Source organism: Hemitrygon akajei, chromosome 8, assembly GCF_048418815.1.
Source record: "Hemitrygon akajei chromosome 8, sHemAka1.3, whole genome shotgun sequence".
In the NCBI taxonomy this organism is placed as follows: Eukaryota; Metazoa; Chordata; class Chondrichthyes; order Myliobatiformes; family Dasyatidae; genus Hemitrygon; species Hemitrygon akajei.
The window spans coordinates 86,010,465-86,028,165 of record NC_133131.1 but is presented as its reverse complement, the minus strand read 5'-3'; the positions used below and the strand labels follow the sequence as shown (position 1 = coordinate 86,028,165).

Below are 17,701 nucleotides of genomic sequence, written 5' to 3'. Positions count from 1 at the left end.
ATCCATAAAAGTTCACTGTAACCTTTTGAAATTATCTGATTTAAGAAGGCAACGATAATCCCGGTGCCGAAGAAAAGCAAGGTGGCATGCCTGAATGACTATCGACCTGTGGCTCTGACATCAATTGCTATGAAGTGCTTCGAGTGATTGGTTATGGCACAAATCAACCATAACCTACCGGTCAATCTCGACGCTTTGCAATTCGCCTACCGGAGCAACAGGTCAATGGCAGATGCCATCTCTCTGGCACTACATTCCTCCTTAGAATACCTGGAGAATAAAGACGCATATGTAAGGCTCCTTTTCATCAACTACAGCTCTGCCTTTAATACCATCGTTCCAAATAAACTGATTCCTAAGCTCTGGAACCTGGGTCTTAGCACTCAGATCTGCAGCTGGATCTTCAACTTCGTCACAGACAGGACCCAGGCTGTAAAGGTAGGGAACAAGCTCTCCTCTACAATCACTGTGAGCACTGATGCCCCACAAGGCTGAGTACTCAGCCCCCTGCTGTACTCACTGTACACCCATGATTGTGTAGCCAAGTTTCCATCGAACACAATATATAAGTTTGCTGATGACACCACAATTGTAGGCCAAACCTTGGGTAATGATGAGTCTGAGTACAGAGAGGAAATTAAGAACCTGGTGGCATGGTGCGAAGACAATAACCTATCTCTCAACGTCAGCAAGACGAAAGAATTGGTTGTTGACTTCAGAAGGAGTAGAGAACCGCATGACCTCATCTACATCGGTGGTGCGCAGGTGGAACAGATCAAAAGCTTTAAGTTCCTCGGGGTGAATATCACAAATGACCTGACTTGGTCTAAACAAGCAGAGTCCACTGCCAAGAAGGCCCACCAGTGCCTTTACTTCCTGAGAAAGCAGAAGAAATTTGGCCTGTCCCCTAAAACCCTCACTAATTTTTATAGGAGCACCGTAGAAAGCATTCTTCTAGGGTGCATCACAACCTGGTATGGAAGTTGTCCTGTCCAAGACTGGAAGAAGCTGCAGAAGATCGTGAACCTAGCCCAGCACATCACACAAACCAATCTTCCATCCTTGGACTCACTTTACACCACACGCTGTCAGAGCAGTGTTGCCAGGATAATCAAGGATAAGTCCCACCCAGCCAACACACTTTCTGTCCCACCTTCCTCCGGGAGAAGGTTCAGGAGCATGAAGATACGTACGGCCAGATTTGGGAACAGCTTCTTTCCAACTGTGATAAGACTGCTGAACAGATCCTGACCTGGATCTGGGCCGTACCTTCCAAATATCCGGACCTGACTTGCACTACCGTACTTCCCCTTTTCTATTTTCTAGTTATAATTTAAATTTTTATTATATTTACTTTGATTTGTACTTCAGGGAGCGCGAAGCACAGAAACAAATATCACTGTGATGATTGTACGCTTTAGTATCAATTGTTTGGTGACAATAAAGTATTTGTATTTGTATTAAACTGGCATATCAATGGAAAGGTTCTTTCATGAATGATTACATTAAATGTAGCAGGGGCTCCAATACTTATATTGATCCCCATTTCTGTTTGGAGCACATATCTATCATCTGCATGCTTAACGACCCACCTTGGTTCCTGGTTGATTATCTTTAACACTCTTGTGTGAATGTTATTCTTTGTTGAACAACTGCCATCATCATCTTCCCACACCAATGTTTTCTCCCTGCTGTTTATTTCTCTCAAATCTTGTTTCTTTCATATTTTCCAGTCTTTTTATACTACTCTTTGCAGCTCTTCTTGGCTCTTCCATTTAGTCCTGTCTGGGCAGCAAAAGACCAAGCACTCATGTCTGTTTTGGGGCTAGTATGCAAAAAAAAAACAAAAATGAGAATAAAGCAAGCAAAGTTGAAGGGGGAGTTGCATATATGCATCATTTGTACAACAGTAATACTATCAGCTGAGGTGAAGCAACACCAAGACAGCACTGACAATAAGAATGCAACCATACACCAAGAGGATACCAGGTACTAGTGTGGTCAAAAGTTAAGTAAATTGGATCAGGAGTAAGCCACTCTGCCAAACAAGCCTGCTCCACCAATCAGTAATGATCATGACCACTCTGCCCTAGGCCCTATCTCCTCTTCTGTGCCAGTACTCCATAATCCTCACTTTGTCTACTGCTTCCTTAAATACATACGGTGATCTAGTCCCACAACCATCAGGAGTAGAGAATTTTGCCACCTCAGTGAGAAGCTCCTATGCACCTCAGTTTTATATATCCACCCACCCCATCATTTCCACCCCTCCCTTCCTCAAATTTCATCAGAATACAGCTTCAGTCTGGACCTGGTAGAAATGAAAGACTTGTGACTGCTTCTTTTAGTCAAATTACAACATATAGAATGCAGGTACTGTTAATGCTGGTTGAAATCAATCACAGAGAAGCTTTTCATTTACAAAATACAATTATTTTATTATTTTCTTACTGCTTTAAATTCTCCAATTAGAACAATAATAAAAAAAACTCCCTCTTTTGTAAAAATCTGAATGAGATTTTGCAAATTGCAAGATTTCAAAACCCAAATGAACTGAGTTTACATAAATCTTTGTTTTTGCACCTCGATAATGTAATGTTTGATTGAAGTCCGGGAGAACTGCTAGAGCTGATGGACTTTTCAGTCTGTAACGGTGGAGGTTTCTATTCTAGGTTTTGTTTTCTTAAATGTGGAGAGGTAACCTCACTGTTCCTGGGACATTTCATACTGTTTAAGAGGAATTTAAATTTTCACTCCATGACTAAAATGGCTTTCGTTCACATGCTCAAATTTCCAAAATTCCAACCATGTGCTGGCTGTTAGGTTAATAGGCTTGTGTAAATTACCTCTAAGGGTATGGAAGTTGTAAAGGAATCAAAAGGGAGTTGATGGATATATGAGGGAAAATGACACATTTTGCTACATATGGAATAGGATCATTGGGATGGCTTATAGCGAGACAGCATGGACTAGAAGGGCTGAATAGTAAGTAAATCTTTGTAAAGTGAGAGTAGAACCTCAAGATTCTTAAAAAGAGTATCAACAATCAGATTCTTCTGAAGAACAATGCGAGACATGACGATTAAGTTGATTCTGCTGTGTTGCTTTTAGTAACTTAATTATTTTCTGCCATTCAAAGCTGGATTTCATAAAATAAGAGAGAGGATATGTGTAGCTTTTCATTGCCATCATCAGAGGGCGGTGTGTTCCTTCAGATGTCACAGCATCTACTTATGACTTTTATAAGTCTGATGAATGGCTGCCTTCATACCACAAGGAGCTGCCCAGCTAGAACAGGACTTCGCTGCTTTATTAATGTTTCGATGATCAAGGCTCCTTCCTTCACAGATTCTTGAACTTTGTCCATGCTCTGCAAAAAAAAAGTGAAAGTTTGTTAACAAGTCATTGGCATTAAAAAAAAGAAATGCAGAGAATAGGAACCCTGAGTAATCTATTCCCTTTTAGCAACTGAACGTATATAAAATATTCACATTCATGGTATATTCCCAATACTCAGATATATCAATTGAAATTTCAGTTGTGATCGCTTCCTCCTGGCTTTGTCCCACACATTCAGCAAATTTATTCACTCTTCATTAATTCTAAACATTATGCTTACTGCCATTGCAGACCAGTTCTCATAATGTGAAATCTCAGTTATTATTCCATTTATAAATTACTTGCACAGAACTACAGGTAAGATCTGGCGTTCTTCTTTTCTCTACTTCAGTATTGTCTTCCTTTGTCTGGTGCTCTGACCTCACTATCCGTTTCTCACTGTGGCAACCACAAGAGATGCCTGAAGAAGACATTTATTCAAGCGAATGATTCTTCTCTACAATGGCAGCTTGCAATTGAGACAGCAATTAAAGGACTACAACTCAAAGGGAGATCTATGCTGACAAGATAATTTCCAGCACAGCAAAACACAGTGAGGATATCCGCAAAGTCTCCTTGCAAAAAATTAACTTCATCGATGACCCAAAAGAACATCTTGCATCTAAAATGATAGAGTTTAAGACCTTCTGTTTCTATAAGTATATGGGAAGGCACCCAGCACCTTGTGAAAGTGAAACTCCAGAGACTTGTGGACGAAACTCAGCGCATCATGAAAACCAGCTTCCACTCCAGAGATTTTGTCAATATTTCTCACTGTCTCCATAAAGCAAGATATTCTCACTTCTTCCCCCACTCCGTTGGGCAAAAGCAGAAAAGCACATATTTCTGGGCTTAAGGACAACTTCCAGATCACTTTTACAAGACTATTGAATGCATCTGTTGGATGATGAGATGACTCTAAACCTCACAATCTACCTTGTCATGGCTTTGCATTTCTTTGTCTCCCTGCATGGTAATTAATACGTAAGACTATATTCTGTATTCTGTTATTGTTTTTACATTGTACTACCTTGACCTTCTGAAATGGTCTGTATGAATACTTGAAAAGCAAAGTTTCGCACCTCAGTAATTACCTCAGTAATTTCGACAATAATAAAACAATTCAGAAATAATGGGTTATTGTCATGGTACAGAGTATAAATTACTGGACGAACATTAGGTGAAGGTCCTGAAGAAAATAAGATGGCTAATGTTGTTCCATTGTTTAAAAAGGGTAGCAAAGACAAGTGAAGAAACTACAGGCCAGTTAGCCTGACTTCAGAAGTGGGGAAAATGCTGGAGAGAATTCTGAGGGACATTAGCTACCAGCATTTGGATAGACAGTCCGATTAAGAGGGGTCAGCTTTGCTTTGTGTGTGCCAATTCATTCTTGACAAAACTTGGACAGTTTTTTGAAGAAGTAACCACAAAGGTCGATGAGGGAAGGACAGCAGGTGTTATCTATTTGGATTTCACCCAGGCCTTCAATACATGGTAAGCTGCTCTGGAAGGCCTCGCATAGAATCCAGGTAAAGCAGGTAAGGTGGATTAAAAATTGGCTCAGAGGTAGAAAACAGAGAGTGGTGGTTGAAGTCTGGTCCTCAGAGTAGAGGCTGGTGACTGGTGGTGTGCCATAGGGGTTGGTGTTTTGACCCTTGTTATTTATATCAATGATTTGGATGCAAAATCAGGAAGTTTATGGATGACATGAAATTAGGAGGGGTTGCTAACAGTGGAAAAGTTTATTGTCAATTACAAGGGGATCTTGATCAGTTAGGAAAGTGGACAGAGGAATAGCAAATGAAATTCAATACCGGTAAATGTGTGGTGATGCAATTTGTAAAGTCACACCAGAATGTGGCTTGCACTATGAACAGTAAAGCACTAGGGAGTGTATTGGAACAGAGGGACCTTAGAGTACTTGTGTATAGCTGGTTGAACTATAGTTCAACAAACTATGCACATAGGGAGGTGAAAAAAAAAGGAATTCATCAGTCAGTGTATTAAGTCTGAGAGTTTGGATACGATGTGGCAGTTGCTTAGGTCAATGGTGAGGCCACTCTTCAAGTGCAGAGTACCATTTTGGAAACCATTATAGGAAAGATAAGGTTAAACTGAAAAGGGTGCAGAAAAGATTTATGATGATGTTGCAAAACTAGGAGGCCCTAGTTGTAGTGCAGGGTGGCCAGTACAGGTCTTCATTCTTAGGAAAATAGGAGAATGTTTAAATGTTTAATGTTATAAGGTGGTCAACAACAGTAATTTCTTCAAGGTAGGAGAGTCCAAAACCAGGTGGCAAAGATTTAGGTGTGAGAGAAAAGATGTAAAATTGATCTGAGAGGCAACTTTGTCACACAGAGCATGGTGAGTGTATGGAACGAAATGACAAAGGAAGTGGTTGAGGCAGGTATTACTGTATCACTTGCATAGGTACATGGAGGGGTGGGGCTTTGAGGGATATGGGCCAAATGCAGGAAACTGGGGCGAGTTCGGTGGGCATCATGGTTGCCATAAACTCATTGGGCTGAAGGACTGTATTGCTTTATTATTTTATGACTAACAAAACAAAAAATAAGTTCACATTCCACTATGTCAGCTATGGAATTTAAATTCAATTTGCAATAGTCTTAGTTATAATGTCCACACAAAACATACCATCATAAAACTCTTTTTGAGAATCTTTTGGCTGAAACTTAAGTCACCCCACTGACCTTACAAAAGCAACAGATGCTACCATCACAAAAAACTACTGATAATGTGATCACTGACATTGTCTCCTCATAGAACAATGCCTAGATTTTAAAATTTCTGCCCTTGTTTTCAAATGAACCAGTGGCTTCATCTCTCCTTTAACCTCAGTTGCCTCTACTACTCTAATAGCTACATCCTCCAATCATTTAATCAATAGTCTCTGAACTCAATCATTAACTCTGTTTCTCTTTCCACAAATGGTGCCAGAGTGCTATGTATTTCCAGCATTTTCTGCCTGGACCTCTGTATCTCCCTCTGCAATAACTGGAAGACCACAATCTGTGTGGATTGGTGATAATATCTCCTCCTCACTGATGATCAACATTGGTGCATCTCGGGGTGTGTACTTAGCCCACTGCTCTACTCTCTCTATACCTACCCATGACTGTGTGGCTATAAATTTGCTGATGATACAGCCATTGTTGGTAGAATCTCAGGCTACATCCACACTACACCAGATAAATCTGTAACCGAAGCTTTTTCTCTTCACTTTTACCCTCCGTCCACACTAAAATGGCATTTTCATCCCCCGAAAACAGAGCTTTTCGGAAACACTCTCTAGAGTGTGTAATTTTGAAAATGCCTGATTGGCCAGAGCAGTGTGAACAGTGTAACTGGAGAAATCTAAAAACGCTGTTATGTCGTGCCAGAGCAGATGGTGAGGGCAGCGCGCCATTTCATTGTTTTCCTGAATACAACCTAACAATTTCAGAACAGACGGCAACGAGACTGAAGCCAGAAGTGTTAGAAATGTACTCACCAAATACTTTGACCCATAACCCATAAAATAAGTATACTCACTTTGCCCTGTTTTCTGTCCTTGCTTGTATGAAGGTGGTTTACCTATTTATGCAAGTACTTCTCTGACAATAGATGTGTAACAGCCTAATGTAACATTGTACGGAAGTACAAGATAACACTGATGCAGACATGTTTTATACACTTAACAAGGTGCTTTATTAATGCAATAGAGTTCGTCAGTTTTTCAATGTTCGTCATCACCCGGGTCATACTGTCCATGAACTCCCAGTCGGTTGCCTCCATACACTCCAATATTTGTTTTTGTTTAGTTTTAAGTCCTCCTGCGTGAGAGCCAACAGCTGTCCATCATTTAGGTTTTTCTAATCTGTAACTGAACAAACACACCTACTCTTTCACGGCGAGATTCAACACCAAACATGTCACTTGTTTTCCATAGATGTGTCCTGCGCATGCGCAGTAGGAGGAGATTCGCCAAAATATCCATTTTAATGTGGACAGAGATATTTTTAAAAAACCCCTAGTGTGGACGCCTATCGTTTTTACGTGAAACCGGCGTTTTCAAAATTATCCGGTCCAGTGTGGATGTAGCCTCAGGTGGTGATGAGAGGGTGTACAGGTGTGCAATATACCAACTAGTGGAGTGGTGTTGCAACAACAACATTGCACTCAATGTCAGTAAGATGGAAGAGCTGATTGTGGACTTCAGGAAGGGTAAGACGAAGGATCACATACCAATCCTCTTAGAGGGATTAGAAGTAGAGGGAGTGAGCAGTTTAAAGTTCCTGAGTGTCAAGATCTCGGAGGACCTAACCTGATCTCAACATATTGGTGCAGGTATAAAGAAGGAGGAGACTTATGTCAACAAAAACATGAATAAAGTATCTATCTATCTATCTATTGAGAAACATCTATAGATGTATGTTGGAGAGCATTCAGACAAGCTACATCACTGTCTGGCATGGAGGGGCTACTGCACAGGACCAAAAGAAGCTGTGGAGGGTCGTAAATTTGGTCAGTTCCATCTTGGGTAGTATTAAGGACCCCCAGCACGCAGGTCATTCCCTTTTCTCATTGTTATCAAGCAGGAGGTACAGAATCCTGAAGGCACACACTCAGCGATTCAGGAACAGCTTCTTCCCCTCTGCCTTCCGATTCCTAAATGGACATTGAACCCATGAGCACTACCTTATTTTTTAATATATATTATTTCGGTTTCTGTATGATTTTTAATTTATTCAATATACATATACCGTTATTGATTAATTTATTCATTTTTCTTCTAGATTATGTATTGCATTGAGCTGCTGCTGCTAAGTTAACAAATTTCACAACATATGCCGGTGATAATAAACCTGATTCTGATTCTTTGTCCCAAAATAGTGTAGCTCCAAGTCAACCTATTTCCTGCACTCAAGTCCAAGCTGAGTTTAAACTCTCAGGCATTGGTCAAGCTGTCCAAATGCACTCAACTAAGCTTGGACTTCCACAATTACACTGCAGCATCCGGAAGTCCTCCACAGTAAGATATTTTAATGCTATAAATAAATATTAAAATTTTAATTAAACTAACTGCAACTGTTATACAAAATATCCACACATTTCTAATTCTATGGAAGGGTTGATGACCTAATATGACTTAAAGAAAGATCCTGAGATACAACGGACTGGACATTTAAGCTGAAATTATTGGAAGCTAAATTTTGAGAATGGGTTGAATTGCAAAGGCCAGATTGTGAGATAATTCCACATTTGCACTTTGAAATAAAGTCTCTGAGCTTAATGACATCTCTAAATTGTTATTTTTCTTGTCTTGGAGGTTTGACCTCTCAACAACAACTACCTTCATTTCTATGGAACATTTAGCCTAGTAAAGTATCTCTATTCATTTCATAGGAACAAACTAAGACACCAAGGCTCATGGGTTCACAGAGGTGTAAAAAATTACAGGGGTGTAAAAGAACTAAGCTGAGACTGTGGCCTCTTCTACACTTCTATGGACTCACTTTGGTTCTGAATGCTATTTGCTTTTTTTTATCTCCCCCCTCTGCACACTGGGTGTTTGACAGTCCTTTTTTGTGGGTTCATTTGAGTTTCTTTGATTTGTGGTTGTCTGGAAGGAGGCGAATTTCAAGATTACATAATGAATACATACTTTGATAATAAATGTACTTTGAACTTAGAATTGAATTGGATGCTTAAAGCACTTGGAGAGATGAGAGACACATGGAGAAATGAGGGCGTGAAGAACTTTAATTACAAGGAAGTATATTTTGAAAGCAATACATTGCTTAATTGGGACCCAAGAATGCAAATATAAATGTATCTGATGATGGAACTTCTTCTGAGCTAGGATACAACCTCAGAATTTTGGGTGGCCTCAAATTAACATGACATTGCTCATTTAAAGAGCCAGTAGGTTGACTTTGTTTTAAGAACTCTATTCTTCAGTAACTGTTTAGTTTTCACTTTCAATATAATTAAGGTAAGTACCTTTCTGCTGAGAAACATCAAAGGCCTACTTAGAAGAAAAAGTTGACTAACGGTTGCTGAAATTACTGGTATCCAAAGTTCAATGTCACCATATACTACCTTGAGATTCTTTTACTTGCAGGTATTTACAGGAAAATAAATAAATTAAGTAAAAACTAAATTACAAAAGACTAACAAACAATCAACGTGCAAAAGAAGACAAATTGTTCAAAGAAAAAAATAATAATACTGAGTACAATCAAGAGAAAACCTGCAGATGCTGGAAATCCGAGCAACACACACAAAATGCTGGAGGAACTCAGCAGGCCAGGCAGCATCTATGGAAAAGAGTAAACAGTCGACGTTTCAGGCCGAAACTTTGATTGTACTCTTTTCCAAATAATACTAAGTTTTAGAGTCCCTGAAAGTGAGTCTGAATGTTGTAGAGTCAGTTCCACGTTGAGGTGATGAAGTTATGGGACTTAGGGCTCCTATAACTCCTGTCTGATGGTACCAGCAAGAAACGAGCATGGTCCAGATGGTGGGGATCCTTGACGATGGATGCTGCTTCCTTGTGCAGCACAGCCCGTTTCTTGTAAATGTCCTCAGTGATGGGGAGGGTTTTGCCTGTGGTTCATTGGGCTGTATCAATGTTAGGTAAAGAAACTAACTGAGGAAATTCAGGTCAGTTTTAGTTCCATTCCTTAGATTCATAATACAACCATGGTTTCACAACTATCATCAAGTTTTTAAAACGTTCAGTTTAAATAATTACTTGCTTGACATTTACATAAAATACTTTAAAGTCTTTCTGATAACCTAGAAACTAGTCTTAGGTAAAAGTCTAATTTCATAACCTTCTCCAACATCTAATAACTTACAGGTAAAAATGTTTCAAGATCTCACAATCAGCATCAAGTTTGTTATCACGGACAAATATAATGAAATTTGTTGTTCTGTGGCAGGCGTAGAGTGCTAGACATAAAAAATAATAAGTTTCAATAAAATAGATTAAAATACAAAGCAAGAACAGTGAAGTAGTGTCTATGGACTGTTCTGAAATCTTACAAAGCAAATATACAGGGTGGGCATGGTTTTCCATGGCTCCAATTATTAAAGTTCATGTGCATTCTAATAAAAATATTTATCTGTGGTAGAGTGGCTGTTGGCAGGAAATGTAGAGGAGGCTTGACCCAAACAGAGAGCAGCAGAGATGATTTAGCAGTGACTGATGACTAAAATAATCAACTACAAAATAACCATGAGGGGACCAGAAGGCAAGGGAGAGCAGACACTAAACACAACTGACAACAAGGTAACTGAAGGCAAGAAGGAACTAGTTAAGGCTAGCTGGTTCATTGGGTGAACAAGCCACAGGTGATGAGTTGGAAATGGATGTCAGCTGAGTGGAGACTGGAAGGTACCTGCCTGTGCAGGCCTGACAGAATCCCCTCTCCTACAGCCGGCACCTGAAGGCCCAGGGCGATCAGGATGGATCTGGTGGAACTCCTCAATAAGTGATTGGTCCAAGATGGAACTGGATAGCACTCAAGACCTCCTCTCCAGACTGTACCCTTCCCAGTCGACCAGGTACTGCACACACCCTCCATGGTGAAGTGGATCCATCAACCGGTGAATTGTGTACACTGGACCACCTTCCACCATTGTTAGTTCCAGAGGAACAGGTTTAGCTGGGTTAAGTGCTCCATGGACAACAGGCTTGAGGCAGGACATGTGGAAGGCAGGTGTGATCCTGTTGGACAGCTGGAGAAGGCAAAGGTTGATGCGATTGATAACCTTAAAGGGACCAATAAACCGGGGCGAGAGCTTGCACAGGAGCAGATCTCAGGTGAACAGTCAAATACAGTCCCATGTTTTTCTTAGGCACCGGTATAATTGAAGCCTGCTTGAAGCAGGTGGGTACCTCAGACTGCTGAAGTGAGAGATTAAAGATCTTCAGCCAGTTGCTCAGCACAAATCTTTAGTACTCGGCTAGATACACTGTTGGGGCCAAATGCTTTCCCTGGGTTCCCTCTCCTTAAAGATGCCTCAGCCTCAGAGACTGAAATCACAGTCATTGAAAGCTGTGAGAGTTTGTGATGGTGCCTCCATGTTTTGACAGTCAAAGCGAGCATAGAAAGCATTGATCTCATCTGGAAGTGAAACCTTATTGCCACTTATGATGGTTGGTTTCACTTTGTAAAACATGGTAGCATTCAAACCTTGCTACCAGCTGTCGAGCATCCTTCAGTGATTCAAGTTTGGTCTGGAATTGCCACTTATATGAAAAGGCTTTCTGGAGGTCATACCTGGACCTCTTGTATTTTACCTGGTCGCCAGACCTGAACACCACTGATCTGGCCCTCAGCAGACCGCAGATCTCATAATTCATCCAGGGCTTCTGGTTGGGGAAGATCCTGAACGATATCATGGGGACACACTCATCTTTGACATAGAGCACGTGCTCAAGGTTACTGCTGGAACACAGGAGTGTGAACATTAGAAGGAAGCATTAGGCACTTGACTATGACAACACAACCTAATGGAAGGCAGATGTGAACCTACTGCTTCAATGCTCCTTGGAGAGTTCACAGTTTGCTGTCATCATGTGACCCATCAGCAGCTCTTACCAATAGATGTTCCAAATCCCCTGTACATGTTCTGCCTTTCAGTTTTCATTAAATGATTCTGCCATGGCAGAATATTGTACATAACAGGTCTAGCAATTGCACCACTTTCTTCCATGGCCCATCAGACGTTGTTTTCGACATGAAAATCATTTCCCCACAAGCCCAAATGAAAATGGCCATGGATCCCCTAGCCACATTTTCTGTGCAAGTCCTGGTATGGTGTGTTTTCCAGTATTGAATCTATTCCTTATCACATTGCTACTCGTGGGATTTTGCTGCACACTGGTGGTTGTCTCACTTCTACAGTAAACATACTTCAAAACTACTTAATCTGAAGTCAAATGCTTTAAAGTCTTCTAAAATAAAGATCAATTGATTTTTTTGTTTCATTAGTAGCTTGCAAGATAGTCCAGCTTTTTTTTTCTGAATAAGATGTGCCTGAAAGCTGTGGAAGTGAGCGAGGTCCTCAATGAAGACTTCTCTTCGGTATTCACCAATGAGAGGAAACTTGATGACAGTGAGGACAATATGAGTGAGGTTGATGTTCTGGAGCATGTTGATATTAAGGGAGAGGAGGTGTTGGGAGTTGTTAAAATACATTAGGACAGATAAGTCTCCGGGGCCTGACGGAATATTCCCCAGGCTGCTCCATGAGGCAAGGGAAGAGATTGCTGAACCTCTGGCTAGGATCTTTATGTCCTCGTTGTCCACGGGAATGGTACCGGAGGATTGGAGGGAGGTGAATGTTGTCCCCTTGTTCAAAAAAGGTAGTAAAGATAGTCCAGGTAATTATAGACCAGTGAGCCTTACGTCTGTGGTGGGAAAGCTGTTGGAAAAGATTCTTAGAGATAGGATCTATGGGCATTTAGAGAATCATGGTCTGATCAGGGACAGTCAGCATGGCTTTGCAAAGGGCAGATCGTCCCTAACATGCCTGATAGAGTTCTTTGAGGAGGTGACCAGGCATATAGATGAGGGTAGTGTAGTGGATGTGATCTACATGGATTTTAGTAAGGCATTTGACAAGGTTCCACACGGTAGGCTTATTCAGAAAGTCAGAAGGCATGGGATCCAGGGAAGTTTGGCCAGGGGGATTCAGAATTGGCTTGCCTGCAGAAGGCAGAGGGTCGTGGTGGAGGGAGTACACTCAGATTGGAGGGTTGTGACTAGTGGTGTCCCACAAGGATCTGTTCTGGGACCTCTACTTTTTGTGATTTTTATTAACGACCTGGATATGGGGGTAGAAGTGTGGGTTGGCAAGTCTGCAGACGACACAAAAGTTGGTGGTGTTGTAGATAGTGTAGAGGATTGTTGAAGATTGCAGAGAGACATTGATAGGATGTAGAAGTGGGCTGAGAAGTGGCAGATGGATTTCAACCCAGAGAAGTGTGAGGTGATACATTTTGGAAGGACAAACTCCAAGGCAGAGTACAAAGTAAATGGCAGGATACTTGGCAGTGTGGAGGAGCAGAGGGATCTGGGGGTACATGTCCACAGATCCCTGAAAGTTGCCTCACAGGTAGATAGGGTAGTTAAGAAAGCTTATGGGGTGTTAGCTTTCATAAGTCAAGGGATAGAGTTTAAGAGGCGCAATGTAATGATGCAGCTCTATAAAACTCTAGTTAGGCCACACTTGGAGTACTGGGTCCAGTTCTGGTCGCCTCACTATAGGAAGGATGTGGAAGCATTGGAAAGGGTACAGAGGAGATTTACCAGGATGCTGCCTGGTCTAGAGAGTATGGATTATGATCAGAGATTAAGGGAGCTAGGGCTTTACTCTTTGGAGAGAAGGAGGATGAGAGGAGACATAATAGAGATGTACAAGATATTAAGAGGAATAGACAGAGTGAACAGCCAGCGCCTCTTCCCCAGGGCACCACTGCTCAGGACAAGAGGACATGGCTTTAAGGTAAGGGGAGGGAAGTTCAAGGGGGATATTAGAGGAAGGTTTTTCACTCAGAGAGTGGTTGGTGCGTGGAATGCACTGCCTGAGTCAGTGGTGGAGGCAGATACACTAGTGAAGTTTAAGAGACTACTAGACAGGTATATGGAGGAATTTAAGGTGGGGGGTTATATGGGAGGCAGGGTTTGAGGGTCGGCACAACATTGTGGGCTGAAGGGCCTGTAATGTGCTGTACTATTCTATGTTCTATGTTCTATGTAAGATATTTACAAAACTGCCAGTGCTTACTGATGGAGATTTGTGACTTTCCTTAACTGAATCTTATTTTCAGGCATTTTCCATTGATCAAAATAACCCAGTTGGATTGCTGGGTTAGAGACAGTCAGTCTTCCCTTCACACCAGGACTTTGGAATCTAATCTTCAAAAGGCCAATATAATCAAATGAATCTCAAACTGATTGTTTTAAAGTCTGCAATTACAGGTGTCCCCCATTTTTCGAGCGTTCGCTTTACGACGACTCGCTGTTACAAAAGACCTACAATTAGTACCTGTTTTCACTAACCAAAGAGGATTTTCGCTTTTATGAAAAAAAGACGCCCGCTTTATACGTGTGTTTACCCCGAGAAAGACTACAATGACCGTGAAACCTTGTGCGGACAGTTGTTTGCGCATGCATGTACGTATGTATGCGTGTAGGTGCCAGTTTTTTTTTCCCCAAATTGACTTTGGCTCATTGTCTTCCCGATTTTGATAAGCAAAACTACACCGTACATACAATATTTCTACTTTATATAGGGTGTATATTTATCATATCATTCCTGCTTTTACTATATGTTAGTGTTATTTTAGGTTTTATGTGTTATTTGGTATGATTTGGTAGGTTATTTTTTTGGGTCTGGGAACGCTCACAAATGTTCCCATATAAATTAATGGTAATTGCTTCTTCACTTTACGACATTTTGGTTTACAAACGGTTTCATAGGAACGCTTTATCTTCAGATTGCAAGGGAAACCTGTAGTCATGGCCACAAGAAGGTACAGCATCTTGAACCTTGAAGTGGACTAAGGTTTATCCCCATGACCGGAAGTGAGGCTTGGAGGCGAGGAGGGGCTCCAAGCCAAGCTGTAACACAGAGGAATGAGGCCCCCTCTACCCAGCATCTTGTTAGCAAATGTGCAGTTGCTGGAGAACAAAATTGAGGACTCGAGGGCAAGATTGCTGAATCGGAGGGAAAAGAGAAATTGTTGTGTTCCATGTGTAATTGAGACATGATTTACTTGCAGCAATCTAGACAGGGTAATGAGGCCCAAAGCCTTCTCAATTCACAGGACGGACTGAACTGCTCATTCAGAAAAGACAAAAGGTGGTGATATGTGATTCATAAGCAAATCCCATTGGTGCTCTGATGTGGTGGTTTTGTCAAACTCACATTCACCTGACCTTGAACACCTAATGGTCAAATGCCGTATGTCTACTTTCTTAATTTTTATCCATAACCCTCACCAGAGTTTACATACCACCAGCAGCCAGCTATAATCAAGCACTTGAGATAATGCATGATGCTGTCTCTAAACAAGAAACTGTCCATCTTGATGCATTTCGAATCATAGTCAGGGACTTCAAACAGGCTTATTTGGAGAAATCCCTGCTCAGTTACCATTACTATATAACCTGCAGCACCAGATGTCCCAACACACTAGACCACTGCCATACTAAGATAAGGAATGTCTACCGTTCCATGCTCAGAAGATGTTTCAGGAAATTTTCAGTTGGCTGCCCATCTCCTATTATATAGAGGCATAGAGTCTAAAGAGCAAAGCTCTAGAAATGAGGATAACAAAGAGCTGGTTGCGGGAGGCAGAGGAGTGGCTATTTGATTGCTTCAAGTCAGTCGACTGGGCCGGGTTCAAGGACTCATTGCGGATCTGAATGAATACACCATGACTGTCATGGATTTTATTAAAACAGTTGTAGACAAGTGTGTCAAGCAAGATCAGTCAGAATCTTTCCCAACCAGAAGGCCTCAATGAACCATGAGATCTGCAATCTTCTGAGGGCCAGATCAGAGGAATTCAAAATCTGGTGACCAAGAAAGTTACAAGAGATCCAGGTATGATCTCTGGAAAGCCATCTCAAGCATGAAGTGGCAATTCCAAACTAAATATGAATCAATGAAAAATGCTCAACAGTTGTAGCAGGGCTTGAATGCTTTCACATCCTATAAAGATAAATCAAGAAACACAGGCGACAACAGGGCTTTGCTGCCAAATGAACTCAATGCCCTCTATGCTTGCTTTGACCGTCAAAACACGGAGGAACCATCACGAACGCTGGCGGACCCTGCTGATCCTGTGATTTCAGTCTCAGAGGCTGACTTACAAGCAGCCTTCATGAGGGTGCACCCATTTAAAGCATCTGTCCCAGACAGGGTACCTGGCCAAGTAATAAAGACCTGTGGTGATCAACTGGCTGGAGTGTTTTTTGAGATCTTTAACCTCTCACTTCAGCAGTCAGAGGTGCCAACCTCCTTCAAGCAGGCTTCACTTATACCAGTACCTCAGAACAGCATGGTAACCTGCCTCAATGTCTATCATCCACAGTGATGAAATGTTTTGAGAGGTGTTGAAACATATCAACTCCTGTCTGAGAAATGACTTCTATCCACTCCAATTTGCCCACCAGAGCAACAGCAGATGCCATGTCATTGGCTCTTCACTCAACCATGGAACTTCAGGACAACAAAGATACATATACGTCAGAATGTTCTTTATTAACTGCAGATTAGTATTAAATACCATCAAAGCCTCAAAGCTGATCAATAAGCTTCAAGACCTTGGCCTCAATAACTCCTTTGCAATTGGATGCTCGATTTCCTCACCTGCAGACCCCAGTCAGTTCAGATTGGTAACAACATCTCCTCCACAACCTCCATCAGAACAGGTGCACCAGAAGGCTGTGTGCTCAGTCCCCTGCTCTACTCACTTTACATTTATGACTGTATGGCTAAGCACAGCTTGTCATTTTCAAGTTTGCTGACAACAGCACTGTTGTAGGCCAAAGCAAAAATGGTGGCAAATCAGTATTTATTAGGGAGATTGAAAATCTGGCTGAGTGTTACCACAGCAACAACTTCTTACTCAATGTCAGCAAGACCAAGGAACTGATTATTGACTTCAGGAGGAGGAGGCCAGAGATCCATGAGCCAGTCTTTGTCAGAGGATCAGAATTGTAGAGTCAGCAATTTTTAAATTCCTCTGGTGTTATCATTTTGGAGGGCACGTCCTGGGCCCAGCATCTGAGTACATTTATGAAGAAAGCGCAGCAGCACCTTTACTTCCTTAGGATTTTACGAAGATTCAGCATGACGTCAAAACCTTTGACAAACTTCTATAGATATGTGGTGGAGTGTATATTGACTGGCTGCATTAGAGCTTGTATGGAAACACCAATACCACTGAATGGAAATCCTACAAAATGTGAGGTGAGGACCTCCGTCTGTCAGAGTTAACCATGGATATTTCCTCCTGGCTGTCCAGATACGCAAGCCTGGGCAGTACGACGTGGAGAGCAAGCTGTTGCTAATGTAGCAAGCTGCCCCTCTCCACGCATCTGATGAACCCAAAAGAATGGCAGTGTCTGATACAATTTGGTACCACGGCTGATGAGTCCCATCTGCCCAAAGCAACAATTTGGTACCACGGCTGATGAGCCCCATCTGCCCAAAGCAACTGGTTTTAAGGCATGAGTAACCCATCTTTTCCCCTTCTCCTGTCAGTAGAAATGGTTCCACCGGGTTTAGTAGCTAA

At 41.6% G+C, this 17,701-nt stretch overlaps 1 protein-coding gene across 2 annotated transcripts in view; it reads right to left on the bottom strand.

Moving 5' to 3' along the window:
• Positions 1 to 2,421: 2,421 nt before the first annotated feature.
• Positions 2,422 to 17,701, bottom strand: part of crppa (CDP-L-ribitol pyrophosphorylase A) — a 297,164-nt gene continuing 281,884 nt past the window's right edge. For both annotated transcript variants that reach the window (XM_073054131.1, XM_073054132.1), the window contains exon 10: positions 2,422 to 3,370. In XM_073054131.1, the coding sequence (XP_072910232.1) occupies positions 3,266 to 3,370 (105 nt within the window). In that variant the 3' untranslated portion in view covers positions 2,422 to 3,265. The remainder of the gene's footprint in view (positions 3,371 to 17,701) is intronic.